The sequence below is a fragment of the Pseudochaenichthys georgianus genome, chromosome 7 (assembly GCF_902827115.2).
Source record: "Pseudochaenichthys georgianus chromosome 7, fPseGeo1.2, whole genome shotgun sequence".
NCBI lineage: Eukaryota > Metazoa > Chordata > Actinopteri > Perciformes > Channichthyidae > Pseudochaenichthys > Pseudochaenichthys georgianus.
In genome coordinates, this window is record NC_047509.1 from 6,891,829 (window position 1) to 6,908,965 (window position 17,137).

The 17,137-nt window shown below is 40.5% G+C and overlaps 1 protein-coding gene across 5 annotated transcripts in view; it reads left to right on the plus strand.

Annotated features, from left to right (window-relative positions):
• agap2 (ArfGAP with GTPase domain, ankyrin repeat and PH domain 2) overlaps positions 1–17,137 on the plus strand; it is a 29,274-nt gene that overhangs the window by 10,305 nt on the left and 1,832 nt on the right. For 2 of the 5 annotated variants that reach the window (XM_034087285.1, XM_071203716.1), the window contains 17 exons: positions 1,564–1,622; positions 2,304–2,391; positions 2,925–3,010; positions 3,102–3,237; positions 4,570–4,704; positions 4,815–4,933; positions 6,776–6,934; positions 7,063–7,137; positions 9,112–9,216; positions 10,164–10,338; positions 11,358–11,483; positions 11,611–11,745; positions 12,400–12,459; positions 12,727–12,878; positions 14,474–14,564; positions 15,480–15,702; positions 16,335–16,596. In XM_034087285.1, the coding sequence (XP_033943176.1) occupies positions 1,564–1,622; positions 2,304–2,391; positions 2,925–3,010; positions 3,102–3,237; positions 4,570–4,704; positions 4,815–4,933; positions 6,776–6,934; positions 7,063–7,137; positions 9,112–9,216; positions 10,164–10,338; positions 11,358–11,483; positions 11,611–11,745; positions 12,400–12,459; positions 12,727–12,878; positions 14,474–14,564; positions 15,480–15,702; positions 16,335–16,596 (2,186 nt within the window). The remainder of the gene's footprint in view (positions 1–1,563; positions 1,623–2,303; positions 2,392–2,924; positions 3,011–3,101; positions 3,238–4,569; positions 4,705–4,814; positions 4,934–6,775; positions 6,935–7,062; positions 7,138–9,111; positions 9,217–10,163; positions 10,339–11,357; positions 11,484–11,610; positions 11,746–12,399; positions 12,460–12,726; positions 12,879–14,473; positions 14,565–15,479; positions 15,703–16,334; positions 16,597–17,137) is intronic. The other 3 variants (XM_034087287.1, XM_071203717.1, XM_071203718.1) reach the window with 2 other exon arrangements.

The window sequence follows — 17,137 nt, forward strand, 5'->3', positions numbered from 1 at the left end:
TATTAGACTATTTGAATTGAACTAAATCTACTTTACGAACTGGCAGCTGAGTGTATGTTTGTTTCAGTCTATGAATCAGTGTTAGTGCCTCCTCAGGCTCTCTCCCTTTAATCTCGTCCGTCTCGCGCTGCAGCTGGGTGTCAGGGTGTGAGCGGCACATCACATTTGGGGGAAGGCCAGCTCTCTTTGACCAGAGGGCAGCACTGCTGTGTGCAACTCAACCCCCTTGGACTGCTGTACTGTAGGATGTGCATGTGAGTGCAGAGCTGCAACCTGCCGGGTCGAGCAGCACGAATGTTTGGGCCAAAAGCTGCAGTTCATGGAGCGATCAGTGGAGGTTGGCTCCAAAAGAAGCGAAGGTCATAGAACCCCCATTTTCACAGCAGAGAAACACGTTTACAGCGAGGTTCCAACTACGTGTTTTGACTCTATAACTTATATCCCCCTTCTTGACAACTGTACGGGGGTGGATATTACTCACTCGTCTAAATGATATAACGGTTTATTATACATATTATTCTGGGCATGGTCGCTTTGAGGGACAGGGTGGTGCCTTCTCAGGTCTGCTGTCTGCGCTGCCCTCAGGCTCTAGGCTGGGCTATCTTGTGATTGACAGGTCGCTACCTTTGTGTTGTGCGGTCTGTGACCTTTCCATGTTTTCATTCAACACTTTCTAACATTGTTTTCAGTTGATGAAAGTTAAAAGTAACATTTTGGTTGCCTAACTATGTCTTTGTCAGCTTCGTCAACCTCTCAAATAATCCGTGATTTCAGCATTGGCAACACATGCCTCCACTGCAAAGCATAAGAAGCTGAACAATCTGAAATGTTGCTAATAGTTTGGTGGGAAGTGTTTATTTTCCAATTCTGGTGTTTTCTTTTTTCCTTTTCCAGAAAACGGCGTACCCTATTTTGAACAATTATGATGAGTTGGTCAAGTGATTCGTAAACGCCAAATATTTTAATAATGAAATAACCTTTTTCGTCACTATTTTTCTAGCAACATTGGCAAGCATCCTTTTGTTCCAGCTTCTCTAATGGGAGAATGTGTGTTGTGTGTATTATATAATCGTAAATTGAACCTATCCATCAGACATTTGTGGATGTCAACTAGATCTCTAGAGGAATTGGTGATGGACATCTTTCCACTATTTTATGACATTTCAAGTCAAAGGTTAATCAATGGATGAAATTATCATTAGTTTCACCTATAGGTCATTTTAGTTCAGAGGGGAGATGCTTTACGAATCCACACGCAAGCCTTTAACTCTTTGAATGGCAGCCAGTGATCTGCAGTTTCCTATCATTACGGGAAAAAGCGGATAACGACAAGTGTGACTGCAACTTGTAGGATCCCCGTCACGACTGAAAGGTTCAATTCATTAAGGCGACCTGCGAGGCTGCACGTGTGTGTATGGCGACTGGTCACGCAGCAGCTGTGTGATGTATCGCTCTCCCACAGGCCGTTATGATGGCGGCCCTTTTCACTGTCCATGATCAAAATGATGAATCTGCGTCTCTGCCTCGCTGACAGTTTGTCTCTGTCTCTCTGTCTCTCTGTAGTAAATATTGCCAACAGCCAGGAGTGGAGCCTGAGCAGATCCATCCCCGAGCTCAGACTGGTGAGGAGAAAAGTGACTGTATCTGAAACTGAAGAAATGATTGCATTTATTAAGAGCTGTGCCATGTTATGAAAACAGCACACACTTGGACATGTCGGAGTTCTCAAATGCTATGTGAAGATTGGTTAAACTTACTCCTTGATGCACAAAATATACATTTAGGCTATGAAATCAGGGCTATTTGATTACTTTTGGTTCATATTAATCATAATAATTTTGTTTTAAAGTAAATTACTACTGCTAACACATCAAATCAGTTTAATTTAGTTGATTTAGAGACAATTATATACTTTATATACATGTGGATTGTTAAATCTGTTGCAATGAGGGTACAGTAATATTAGAAAGTGAATCTCAATATTTAATATGATTCTGCCTATACTTTATTAATGTGCTTTTTAATTCATTCAAAATGTCAAATACAATACATTTAGTTGTAAAAATTATGTGATATTGCTCATTTAATACTTCCTCCCCCACTGACTTTATGTTGACACAAGGATGCAGAAAACATGAAAGCATTTTATAGCTGAAACTATAGATTTGTTGCCCGGCTAAAACTGACTGAAACATATTGGATGGAGGTCTGACTGTAATATTATATTCAGCACACTGTGATCGAGCGGCTAGCTGACCGTGAACGAACTTCACAGTGTTGTATTTCCTCTCCTCTTCTCTCAGGGCATTCTGGGAAGTCTAAAAAGCTGCAAGTCAGCGCTCGTGAACAAATACATCACAGGCAGTTATGTTGCACTGGAGAAGACTGAGGGTAAGAAATATTATACACGTCTTCTATAATGTCTGTCCTTCACTGTGGTGGCAAGCAACACATTCCTTTCTAAGCTAAGTATTGCAGTAAAAATGTGAGTTACGTGTACTTATTGAAGTCTTTTTTTCTCATGGTACAAATACTTACACTTCAAAACATTGAATATTGGGGGAGATACATTTGTCCCCCTCTCCAGTTATCTGACCCATTTAGTATACTAGGCTTTTTTACACACAAAACATATGAAAAGATACAAGCAGCTCAAATGACCCGTTCATTAACCAATGGATAGAATAGAACATTTGGGCCATTGTTAATTATGACGCCATTTATTTGACTTTCTAATGTAAAGCACCTGAATACTTTTCCCAACTACTGGTCCCTTAAATAGTTTTCAATAGAGTTCAGTGCTAGTCAAAAACAGTGTTTGGTCAGATGTAATCATTGTTGTTCAGAGGTTATTACTTTGCATGTGCCTGTCATCCTCTGTTTGTCACTCTGCTGACTAACATATCCGTCACTACTCTTGTCAGGTGGCAGGTATAAGAAGGAAGTACTGGTGGACGGACAGAGTCATTTACTACTGATCCGAGAAGAACCTGGACCTCCTGATGCACAGGTGTGTGTGTGAGAGAGAGAAACAGAGAGTTATTGTGCAATACTGTGACTGTAACATCCTCCTCCTCCTCCTCCTCCTCTTCCTCCCCCAGTTCAGCAGCTGGGTGGACGCAGTGATCCTGGTCTTCAGTCTGGAGAACGAGAGCAGCTTCCAGGAGCTCTACCAGCTCTACAGCCAGCTGAGCAAACACCGCAGCGACGTCCCCGTGATAGTGGTCGGCACACAAGGTCAGCAGCGTGAAGAATCCTCAGAAACAAAATAATGACTTGGTTTCCCAAAACTATTCCATTACATTTAGCTGACGCTTTTATCCAAAGCGACTTACAATAAGTGCGTTCGACCAAGAAGATGCAACCTTGAAGAAAACAGAATCATAAGTACATCAGGTTTCATAGAGCTAAAACATTACAAGTGCTACTCAACTGGCTTTAGATAAGCCAGTCCTTTATTAGTATATAAGTGCTTTGTTAATAGTTCTATCGCTCGAGGTGGAGTCGAAAGAGATGAGTTTTCAGTCTGCCCCGGAAGGTGTGTAAGCTCTCTGCTGTCCTGATGTCAATGGGAGCTCATTCCACCATTTTGGAGCCAGGATAGCAAACCCACGTGTTTTTGCTGATGGGAACTTGGGTCCCCCTCGCAGTGCGAGCTGTTTGGTTGATGCAGAGTGGAGTGCACGTGCTGGGGTGTACGGTTTAACCATGTTCTGGATGTAGGAAGCGCCAGATCCATTCGCAGCATGGTACGCAAGTACCATTGTCTTGAAGTGGATTCTAGCAGTTACTGGAAGCCAGTGAAGGGAGCGGAGGAGCGGCGTGGTGTGGGACTATGACTAAGAGTCGCTAAATAATACTTACTTTCTCAACATATCTTATCATAATTAAAAGCTTTGTCAAAAATAATGACACAACTAAATATTTTGAGTTACTAAGTTACTAAGTCAGTATTCTCAGGAAGTTTCTCTCTAAAATGACTTTTTTAGCATTTTCACACACATTGGCCTTCCATGCATGTCAAACACATGACACTGTAACACATTTAAAGCTGGTTGTGAAAATATGAAACCAACCAAGTTCAATCAACAACTGTTGGAATTAGCTCACTATAACAATGACTCTGATCCAACTTTATGGTATCTTGCATAATTACTTATTTAAAAAAGAAACAGTTTTGGAGTAAATAATAAACGGAAACAGATTAATTAAAACTCCTGAATAGCATGCTCAAATTATATCATATGAATAAGAAGTAGTAACACATTAATAACTGTGTATATTGCTTTAGTCAATGTAGGCTATTGTTTAACTAAAATATCAAAAATAAAAGAAGATATATTTACCTCAGTTATCAAAACGCACCTGAAAGCATGTACTCCCGTGCCTGGCTCCGGCAGTACAGACGTGTTGGTAGTAGTGTGGGCTGATGGGAGAAGGCACTCTGCAAACATGTGCATTGTGTTTGTATTTCTCCAGAAATGTTCAGACCCTTAGCAAACCTAATTATGTCATCATTATTTATTGTGATTAACAGTTTTTCTCTACGTTGATCTTGTTTTCCTCCAGATAAAATCAGTAGCACGAACCCTCGTGTGATTGAGAACCAGAGAGCCAGACAGCTGTGTATCGATGTGCGTCACTCGTTGTTTTACGAGACCTGCGCCACCTACGGGTTCAACGTGGATCGAGTGTTTTCAGAGGGTGAGTTGGCTGAAATCTCTCACGCACAACACAGAGTCAGAGGTCTGAGTCAGCACGAGGAACAAAGTGTTCAACGTACAGTATGTTAACGTCTGCTGTGTGTCTTCCAGCTGCGCAGAAGATAGTCGCTCAGAAGAAGCTGGCGGCGCTGCAAGCCTGCAAGTCTCTGCCCAACTCCCCCAGCCACTCAGGGGGCTCCACCCCGGGGTCCGCATCCTTCCCCAGCCAGGTACACATCTCTATTGTTCTAATAGCTGTAGGTAGTGCCCACTTTATTCATCAACATGACAAACATTTGGATCATCTCGCATGTGGAGTTATAAGACACTGCTGGGTATCAAAAAATCCAAAACATAACACAAAACTAATTTAAATGATACTAATGCTAATTAGTATTAAACAACTGCTAACAGATATACATATATTGGTGTACCATACTTCATTTTGAGACAAGGTGCTCATACTTTATTCGAATATTCCATTGATCTACTCCTGTTTTGGAGGCAGATATTGTTATTTTTATGTCCGACATATATTTTAAAGCCACGCTTACGATCCACATTCTGATTGTTTGTACAAAATATATATGAACTGATTAGCACATATTATCATAATTATATAAGGAAGTTATAATTAGTTCCACCTTTACCAGCGACGACATTGAAGTGATGAACACATACATGTTATAAACTAAAAACACTTCCAAGTATCCTTTTGTACTTTTGCTTTGAATGCAGGACATTCACTTGTATAAGGAATTGTCAAATAGTATTATTGCTTTTTTACTTAAAACATCAGAATACTTCTCGATATGAACTGTAATGATTTAAAATTGTTTATCAAAAACAGGAGGAAGTAAAGTATCCTTATACGTTCTTTTACTCCACTATGAAGCTTCCTTCAAAGCTCATCATCACTATGTGTGAGCATTGTTTGGCACAGATTCACACAGATACATATTTCCAATCCCCTGACAGAAGGAGGAAATACATATTTTAAAACAATGCATTGATATAAAAGCGCTGAATACTAACACATCCAGGTGTGAAACTTGCTCTTGCTCTTTTGTTTGGGGTAAACACAATCTTCTTTTGCAGTCTAGACAGATATTACATAATACCTGATCTAAATAGGACACAGATGAACGTGATCTGCTGTTGCCATGCTGGTGTTTTCTTACTAAATTCAGCATTTTTGAAGCACCTCTGTAAAGATCCAGGAGCGTTTTTATTATTCCCGATGCTAGCAGTCTCGGAAGAAACACTCAGATCTTATACCGCAGTGTAGAAATACTCAAGTAAACGTCTTGCATTCAAAATGTTACCTAAGTATAAAAGTAATAGCATCAAAATATACTTAAATCTAAAAGTACTCTGTCACCAAAGTGGCCATTTTCTGAACAGTATAATTGATATCACTGGTTTATAATCAGTGATGCATTCATGTGTCTATCATTTAATTGTGCAGCTGGTAAAGGATGAGATCCCATTAATAACGTTTTATACTGCCAGCTGTTTCCATCCATAAAGTAAAAATAGCAATAGTAGAAGTATAAAGTGGCATAACATGGAACAGTAAAAAGTAAAGCACTTGAGTACGTTTGCTTTACACTACTGCAAAAGAGTAATATTTTTCTGCACATGTCAGACCTCTTGAATAAGGGTATGACGTGTAAACAACCCATGTGAAACTAAGGTATTATTTCCAGACTCAAAGTGAGAATGTGTGGCCCTCTCTCGGTTCAGTGTAAGCATTAAATCTGAGGAGGTGCCTTATAAAGTAAAAATCATCAATCAAACTGAAATCTAATTTTCCCCGGCATCTCAAAGACCGTCCATCACTTCCTGTTCATCCATCTCAGCTCCATCAATATCCCCCTCACCTCGCTCTCATTGATCTGCAGCAATCACCCTGTGGATCAGATCCCATTGTATTGTACATGTACTTCACCTGTGTTTCATCTTTCATCCCATTTCACCCCCTCCATCTCGCCTCGTGACCTCCGCCGTCCTCCATCTCCCGCTCCTCCTCCTCCTCCTCCTCCTCCTCCTCCTCCTCCTCCACCTCTCAGGCCAGTAATGGCTCGACTTGTGGCTACGCCCACTCCCTCCCCTCCACCCCCGTGATCGCTCACAGAGAACTGAGGGTGGCTCAGGGAGAGGGGGGGGGAGGAGGAAGTGTCAACTCACGCTCGCTGAAGAGCATCCCCCGCCGGCCCTCCCTCTTCAAGGTCAGTTGTCGCCCAAATGCCGAGTGTCTCACACCTCTTACTCCCCCGTCGTCTCTCACCATCATCTCACTCCATCTCACCCTCTATATTCTGCTCTTTTCAAACCTTTTTTTACATTTTTATTCCAGAACCGGGACTCAGATAAGAAGTCTGGTGATGGTAAAGGAGATCAGAGCAACACGAGAGGCGTCCCTATCAAACAGGTACAACAAAACAACTGTTAATACATTAAAAGATATATACAGATGTAGCACCCCAGATAGGACTCACATGGGTGTGTCCCAGTCAAACGCCCAGCGGATGCCAGTGGCTGGGGGTGTTGCCAAATTGCTAGAGGGCGTTGTATTGTAAAATTATAAAAATTTTAAAAAATATATATATTTGTTTTAAGTGAAACATCCGGGGCTTTTCAGAAAACATCCGGGGCTTGAGCCCAAGTAGCCACCCCCTAGCGCTGCCACTGCTTGAAGCACACTCATATGCACCATCTCCCTCTTTAGTGAGACAGTGAGGAAAAGCTACTTGTTTCACCTTTTTAATGGAGGGATACAACACAACTATATATCCAGGACGTATTACTGCGCTCTTAGATATAGAATCTCCTCAGACTTAATCATTTAAGATCAGAATCAGACATCCTTTACAAGTCCCGCAGCGGGGACAACAAAGCACTTATATACTAATAAAGGACTGGCTTATCTAAAGCCAGTTGAGTAGCACTTGAAACGATTGGCTCTTTGAAACCTGATGTTCTTATATGATTCTGTTTTCTTCAAGGTTGTGTCTTCCTGGTCGAATGTACTTATTGTAAGTCGCTTTGGATAAAAGCGTCAGCTAAATGCAATGTAATGTAATGTAATGTAATGTAATGTGCATTGCTAGAGCAAAGGTTACAGTTCAGATAAAAGGCAACACAAAAAAAAGAGTAAAATAGTAGACTAACATATTAAATATAAAGGCAAGCACATGCAAAGTAATTGTTTTTTAAAAATTAAACAAGTACACATCCACGGTAAAAAAAATGTTAAAACCCAAATGTGTTGATGCTTTTGAAAACACAGGGTACTCATTTGTGCCAAGGATTTATAACCATAGGGTCCAATACAAATAAATCGTTCCTTTTCTTTTTATTGTGGGCAGGAAAATAAATATTGAAATTGTGGGGGAAACTTCTGTAGCAATGGAGAGTCAGGACTCAGAGAGACACGAGGAGAGCTGGAGCTTTGATGTCAAACACTGGTGGTTTATTTGGAGCTTCGGCCGGAGAGTTGACGAGACAGGTGATGTGTCACGAGTTGACACAGCGGTTGCCAAACCAACTCTGAAGACCTCTTTCTGCAGCTCGAGGTTTTATCTAGTTCTGAGTGTAATAATCAACATTCTTCATCAGTGAGACTAAAGCAATATGGACCCTGAATCTAACTAGAGCTCTCGTCCATAGGAAATAATGTGCAAGGGAACCTACGTCCCTGAACAGTGAACTACCTCATGGCGGCTTGTGCTCTGTCATAGACTGGCAACAGCAATGCGCCCAAGCTGCTCCTCCTTAAGAGAGACAGCAGCAATACCCAAGGCCGTAGACCTGTGCCGTGGGACGAGAGACAGTGAGAGGAGAAAATTATGAACTGTGTCGAAGGTTGAATACCTAAGCAAATTATTCCCTAACAGAAATGATTTTCGCAGAGCACAAAACAAAGTCATTTATTCCAGTAGCCTCCTAAGGCTCTTGTCCTTGGTAGTATAAATATAGAGACTATTTTTACAGCACTGCATTGCAAGGGATTATTGTGAGTAATGGCAACTGATGATGAGGATAGTGACAGCTTGTCAATCATCGAGCATATGTGCACTTCATGGTAAAGAGCGAACGCCCGGTCTGTAACCTGCTCTCTCTTTACACCGAGAGGGGCTGCGCAGAGAAAACGATCATATATTTAATTCAAGTATCTGAAATGTCTTGGTTATTCTATGTCTGTACATCTAACACGAGCATCCACAGACAAAACAACCTTTCTCAAGGGTGTTCTATTTATATAGGCAAGTGCTCTCGGCTATTGTTGTCAGACTGATGAACTCTTTGAGGAAATTGTCTCTTTTATGTCGACTCTAAATATAGGCAGATTGAGACGTGGTGTGTTGTCGCTGCAGAGTGTGACCTCGCTTGTTTTTTTTGACAGAGCATCCTGTGGAAGAGAAGCGGCAGCTCTCTGAATAAGGAGTGGAAGAAGAAATACGTCACGCTGTCCAACAACGGCCCGCTGTCCTACCACTCCAGCACCAGTGTAAGAGCGGGTCGATGTGAAACACACTGTGAAGGATTCTCTGAGGGGGGGGATTTAGATTTAACTGCAGTTTCTACTTCAAAGAGACCGCAGGAACCGCTTTGAAACTCTTACTCACTATTGATTTCTTATTTGTTATACGACATTCAGAGTGATTACGCATGTAAATTGAGCATGTCATTACGTTTCCTACACATACATTTATGTAAGTGTTGACATTTTTAGGTACTTGTACTTTATACTTCAACATATTGTACCTTTAAGTCCACTTCATTTATTTGCTAACTTAGGTTATTTTGCAGATTCAGAAAAAGATAATAGAAAATGTATTCATTAAACTAAGCTCCACCTTAACCGGCTGCAAAACTAGAAGTAATGCATTCAAAATGATAAATACATTATTATTATAATCCAGTAATATTATATACTGTATATTATTCAGTAATTGGACGTTGTGCCTTATGAATAATCTTACTTTAAGTATATTCTTGTGTAATCTTACTCAATCAAGATTTTGAATGCATTTATTACCGAGTATTTCTTCACTGTTGTGTTTCTACTTTTCCATACGTAAAATATACAATCCTCCTTTACCAAAAGTATTGAATAAGATTGCAGGCTAACGTATATTATATATATTCATTTATCAGTATAAAAGTAGTATAAAAGGGAGAAATTCAAGTAAGTAAAGTAAAACTACCTCAAACTTCAGTTCTTGAGTCAATGTAGTTGCGGTTTTTCTGATACTAAACAATGCAATGTCTATTTTCTTCCAGCATATCAGGCAGTAACAGCACAGTTCTGCTTACTTAGGCTCCTGACTTCAGAATTAAACTTGTCATTTATAAGAGGAAGACATACTTCTTCTTTTAAAACTTGAATATTCTCACTCATCGCCTTTTCTGGGGAAGGTGTCTCATATTTGTTATATGTATTCTGTGTTTCAGGACTACACGCAGAACACCCATGGAAAGGAGATCGACCTTCTGCGGGTGACGGTTAAAGTTCCCGGTAAACGACCCCCGAGAGCGGTGGCTCCTGCGGCCCCCCCCCCGCCCGGCGCTGGACCCGGGGTCAACGGGCTGAGCAAGGAGCACACCACCGCCGAGAACACCAGTACAGGTAGATATTCTGTATAATGTGTATACAGAGCTTTGTCGCTGAGGCCTGAGGGTATGGGGTTTTCAATTGTAGTATTAGTCTGGTATTTTTCTTAAAGTGGACCTATCATGCTATATTTGAATAATATAGTGTAGGACCATACCTATATAAAGCATTTTTATACTTTTTATTTTTCAAAATACTAAACAGATCATGCATTCCTCATTTCGCTCAATTTAACACTGTCTTTGCACGGGCTGATTCTGTGAGAACAGCACCATCTACAGGCCTGGCATATGTACTACAGCATCTCCAGCGCTTTCGAACCGCAATGTCCGTGGCTGTCTCCTCCTGATTGGTGGAGTTGGCCCAATAGCCGTAGCGCCACTTCTGTGACGTCACAGAAGTGTTCAAATCTGGATCAGTCTGTATCAGATCCGTTGCAGCCCCTTTTTAAGAGATTTGGGTATGGAGGAAAATAGAGAGGGTTGTGTTTTCTGACACTTGGTGAGTTCCCTTCCCTGGAACACCGGGGGCACACATTCATGTATAAAAGACATACAAAAGTGCATTTTGCATGATAGGTCCCCTTTAAGTTGTATTTTTGTCAAGAATCCCACGAAAGGACCAAAACGAAAAGGTGATAGTTCAGTTACTACTGCTTTTGTTAAGTACTATTTTTCATTTTTAAACATAGAAAATAAACCGTAAAAAATGTTTTTCTCTTACTACAAGTTATCCATTTAACTGACTAATGTACAACATAACTTACTAACAAAATGTGGTTATGCTAATCATATAGAGGCATTAGTAGCTAAGTTGAGACGAATTCACAAATATTCATTGTAGTAGTTTCAAGTGAAAGTTATAATGCTCCAATTACCTGTAATGTAGTATACTGTATGTATACAATCAAATACATATATTTTTCCCAGTATTTGTTGCATTACGTTGCGTCAAAAAGCTTTAACAAATAGGAACATTGTGTATAACATATGGCATACTGTATTAAAGCTTTTCCCTTCCTCTCTGTCTTTCAGTTCCTCAGTTGTGTCCGTCCACTCTGTCTGTGGTGGAAGATCGCTCTGGGGGTCTGTCGTCTAAAAGTGGAGACCGAGGACTTCAGCGCTGCTCCTCCTCACTGTCCACCAAAGCACAGAGTGTTGGTACGTATCAAGGATAATGAAAACCTTTCACTTATTTTCCTCAAGTAAAAAAAACACTTTAGCTCTCCTATGTCTGCATTTAATGCCGTTACACATACAGTATATGATTCATATTTTATTATGTCAGACGCCATTGAAGGAGCAGCCGGTCCATTTGCTGGAAAAGACCCCGGACAGTCATCGCCCATGAGCGACAGGAAGAAGAACCGGAGGAAGAAGAGCATGAATCAGAAAGGAGACGTAGCTGTCGGGCAGGCGGAAGGTAAATGCTTAAAATGTGTCTGCTTAGTATTTTTCTTGTAGAAATATACAAATATGAACAATCTATAGTGATATTACATTACGCTGTGTAAAGCACACATATTTTCTATATAGTATGTCTATTTTATTTACATGTATAGTAAGTCTTTATATTTTAAACGCACACTTTATCTTTAATTTGATCAGCACCACGTCACTATTATTTATTTATATGTACAATTTTAGCAAGTTTTTATATTGTCCTGTTCCTGTAAGCCAGTACAATGAAATTTCGTTTTAATAGTACACTCTGTGTCTTGTTGAAAGGACAATAAAGTATGTCTAAGTCTGATATAGGGAGTTTTTTAAACAACGAATAGAAAATGAATGCATCAATGAAGCATTAATGTGTATTTTTTAGGCTTTTAATTCCTGCATCTGCTATTCTAAGCAAACCGAGTAATTTTTTTTTTATATATTCACAATATTTACATAATCCTAGGCAGTTTTCCTTTTCCTAAAGCCTCTATTGTCCTTCTCTGTTGTGAGGGTTTACAGTAGATTAGTGTTGGTCTTCCTCAGAATGTTTCTTAACAGCTTTTTCTTAACACTTGTACTTGCTTTTCTCTGTTTCTCTTCTGTTTTCCTTTCCCTGGGCTTATCTGTCGCTCCGCAGCCAAACGCAAAATGTGGAAATTAAAGAGCTTTGGTAGCTTGAGAAACATTAATAAGACAGGTAACACGTGACGGAGCTTGTGTTGTGATTGTGATGACATTTCCCTTTCAGTGTCTGACATCCCCAGCTTCAGTTGTTCATTTGACGTTTTCCCCTCGTAACAACCCCAACATGTATCTGTTCTCCCCTTCCACCAAACTGCTTTTGTTTTGCATTTTCCGTTCTCCCTTCACCGACGGTGGATTCATATCAATCCATTGTAAATCACTCATCTTCTCACACGTGCAAATCTTACTTGAGTGTGTTCTGCTTCCCATTAACTCGCAGATGAAGAGAACGCAGACTTCATCATCGTGTCGTTCACGGGGCAGACGTGGCACTTCGAGGCTCAGAGTCTGGAGGACCGAGACTCGTGGGTGTCGGCCATCGAGAGCCAGATCCTGGCCAGCCTGCAGTCCTGTGAGAGCGGCAGAAACAAGGTACACACGCTTTAAAAGCCCCCCGAAAAATGACGTCCTCAATCAGTGACGGGATCCTACATGAGCACACGGCTGTTTGGTTTCTGCCAGCACTGTTAATCACATCTAATAAAGACAACACTTGCCAGGAAAGCAGAGTTTTGAGTCGCGAGCAGCATTTGGAATCTGAGCATTTTGCAGCAAAATAAATATTGGTAGGCTGTGATTAGCAGATTAGTATATCTTGCCCCATCTTTTCCCCACTGAGTCCAACTGCAGGGTAATTAGGGAATGAGACGTAGGTGAGTATTTGTGATCAGGTGACTTGGACTAATAGGTCGATCTGAAGGGGCTTCTGGTGGAACGGCATGTCCATATACTTCCTGGATAATGAGCCTGGGATAAGTGGGAAGTGGGCTGAAAGTCAAAATCAATACCATCACATCGCACACCCTACTTGCCATTATACCAACATTCACATCAGGGGTTTTAGAGTCTCACAGTCATTTTAGTTTTTGATGCTGCATTTATTCTTAAAAACACTGATTAGTAATTAGAAGTTGACATTCATTGATACTTTGCAGACAGATGTTCATTGTGTGTTTTAATGTTGGATGTCAAAGGGCATTCTTTTAATTTAGAAAGTGGTAGGGACATTTTTCAGAGTGTCTACCCTGAGAAAATGTAGAGGTTTTCTATTGCATTTCCTGCACGTCTACACAATCAAGATATGTATGGGATTTTCAAAGTACTTTGTTACATGTTTTGATGTACTTTTGGTGTTCGTATATTTATATATCGTGGAAATATTTCTTGCTCCTTTCCTTCAGACTTTATTCCTCGTATTGTCTACAGCAGGGGCGTCAAACTCAAATACACAGTGGGCGAAAATTAAAAAATCGGCACTCGTCGAGGGCCGGACTGGTTCAATGTTTATAGCTAAACTTATTGAAATGAACTTATTGCACATATTAAACCTGGAACTAACAAAGCTTAGATTAGTGCCTATAAAAACAACATTAAATAATCAGTTGCATTCATTTCTTATGGTTCTATCTGCAGCTTTTCCGGAGTCATTTCTTATGATTACATTTCCCCACAGGCCAACAACAGCTTAAAAAAAACTATTCCCCTCAAAGACAAAACAAGCATGCCCTGCTGTCTCAAGAGGAAGTGCAGAAGGAAACATGTAAACTCAGTGTGCTGCTCTGTGAAGCTAGCTCAAGCAGATACTTGGCATCTCATCTTGGGTGCAAGGTCATCAATGTTTGGGGTCAGGCTCTGAGCTGAGGAGACCCTCAGGATGGAGTGAAGGTGTGCGTGCAATATACCGGCGGGCCAGATCTAATAGTATTTAGAAATGATCCTGCGGGCCGAAATGAAATCCACCACGGGCCTGATTTGGCCCCCGGGCCTTGAGTTTGACACATGTGCTCTAATGTATGCTCCTTATATGCCAAAGAACATTCCTTATATGTGTAAAAGTACTGTGATTCTGATTACACAGCCCTAGTTAACATAGAGCGCAAGATAGATTTAAACACGTTGTTCTTGTAATCTAAGTAATCGTGTGAACAAATAAAGGATTTCATGTGTGTTTGTTTGTGTTTGTGCAGGCTCGGAGGAGCAGCCAGAGTGAAGCTGTCGCGCTGCAGGCCATCCGCAACGCCAAGGGCAACAGTCAGTGTGTCGACTGTGAGGCAGCCAGTGAGTTTCTAACGTTTAAACATTTTATCTCCCGCTGCAGGAGAATTGTGTCTTTAATGTTCCCCATCCAGAGCCTGCAGTTGTGATTTCACAATGTTTACATTTGCTCTACTGTGCTGGCAGAAGTACTTTTTAAAATAAGCAATATATATGCAAACAAATCGTTTTGATGAGGCGAGGTAAAAATGCAAAAGTGTCATAGGCAATAAAATAAACTTTGTACCAAAAAGTACTCACTATGAAAACCGGCCCATTTCAGAATAACATATATTTTATAGTTATTAGTTATTATAGTTATAATTATTAATTTCTTCATCTCGTTAATATTTCAGCTGGCCTATTTAAATGAATGTATTCATATTTCTTTAAATGCAATTGTTTTTATTCTTCTGGTTGGTTTGGTCATTTCTCCTGAAGATCAATAAAGTGTTATTTATAATATTTGTTTGTTATTTTTGTTGTTATTAATCTTAATTTGAAAAGTACATATTCTGTAGCTTTCAATTGAAATGTGTTGCAGCACAAAGTATAGTGTTTGCTTCTGAACTGTAGTGCAGTAGATGAATAAAGTAGCTGAAAATAGATCAAAGAAAAGTCAAATAGAAACACAGATCTTCATTATTTTTAATGCTATTTTTTTTCTATTTCAGATGTTTACATTTTGGATTGTTTATTTCTAGTCTTTTAATTTCTGTAATGTAAAATGCCACGTCTTTTGATGCTGCTGCAATGCCAAACATTTCCCAAATTGGGATCAATAAAGTACTTCTTATCTGATCTTATCTTAGAAAGTAGCTATATCGTTACAATGTAAAGTCCTTCCTTCACCACTTCCTTCACCACTTCCTTCACCACTGCATCTCAGTAATCTGTGTAAGTGAATGATCATTTTCTTATAATTCCTCCGCCCTGCAGACCCCACCTGGGCCAGTCTGAACCTCGGCGCTCTGATCTGCATCGAGTGCTCGGGGGTCCACCGTAACCTCGGCACTCAGCTGTCCCGCGTGCGCTCCCTCGACCTGGACGACTGGCCCGGCGAGCTCACGCAGGTCCTGGCCGCCATCGGGAACCACATGGCCAACAACATCTGGGAGAGCTGCACCCAGGGCCGGGTCAAACCCACGCCCACTGCGACACGGTGGGTAACACGAACACAGAATATGAGATGATGAATGCTTTTCAGGCAGCAACAGGCTTCAAACCCACCAAAGTACACAGATCTAATAAATACAAGTAGCAATAGTGTCATAATGAAAGTCCTGCATTCAAACACTTAATAGGACAAATTAAAATATAAAATAATATACTCAAAGTTCCAAATTGCCTGCTTTTTCAGATTTATTTATATTATATTATTGGAATAAAGATACATTTCTTCAATGAATGTGCTCAATTGTCGAAGAGTATTCATAAAAAAAAAGATATTTAGTTTTTTGCACTTCCTTAATGTTTTATAGGAAGATTTACACGTTAGTTGATAGAAACACGTGGTCTCATATTTGCATACGAACCATTTAGTTATTATGTTATAGTCGCTGAATTGGGCGGTCTTTCTTGGCATTAAAGCACTTGTGGGATATCAAATCGTAAAATAAAAGCATTAGTTTGTATAACTTGTCTTTTCAGAGGAATAAGGACAATTCCTCAAATATCTACTCAAGATATGTGACTTCTAATCCAAATGACATGTGTTATAGCTCTGTGCTGATGAACCATGGTAACCGTGGTCACCTCCTCCTGACTGGATCTCCTGTGTGTTTGTTTTCCCAGGGAGGAAAGAGAGTCGTGGATTCGTGCAAAGTACGAGCAGCGGTTGTTTGTCCCCCCCCAGGGGCCCCAGCACCCTGACGGAGGCATGCCGGCCTGGCTCCTCTCCGCGGTGACGGAGAGAGATCTGCCCCGGCTGCTGATCCTCCTCGCCCACAGCTCCAAGGAGCAGATCAACGCTCAGCTGAGCGAAGCAGCGCCTCACTCCGCGCTGCACGCCGCCTGCCAGCTGGGAGACGTGGTCATGACCCAGCTGCTCATCTGGGTGGGTCTCCACTTCCTGTTCACATTTACAACTTATTTTGTTGGTTTTTTGCCTTGAAAGAGAGTTTATTTTTATTAGTCAATTTATTGAACATGTCAGAAACATTTCTTTTTTTTAAATATATTTATATATATAATAATAATTATAACAAAGAGATGCAAAAAAACCAATTTTTTTTCTAATAAATAGTTTCTCAAATAGCTTAAAAAACGTTTAATTAATTATTTGGTTTCTAAATAATAGTTTTAATTTAGATAGACTTGTACAATAAGTTTAAGAGTAGGAACGGGAAAGAGAGGGGATGACTGCGACCCACTACAGCAAGAATTAAAGAGGTCCTATTGTGCTTTTTAGGGGTTTCCCTTACCTGTGTGTTATATAGGTTTGTGTGCATGTAAATGGTCTGCAGACACTTAAATCCCAAAGTTTCCTCCAGAGGTTCCTCCCCTGCCTGAAATGCCTCCTTTGGACTCTGTGACATCACTATGTAACACTCACACCTTTATTGGCTAGCTCTCCCACACTTTGTTTGTGATAGGCT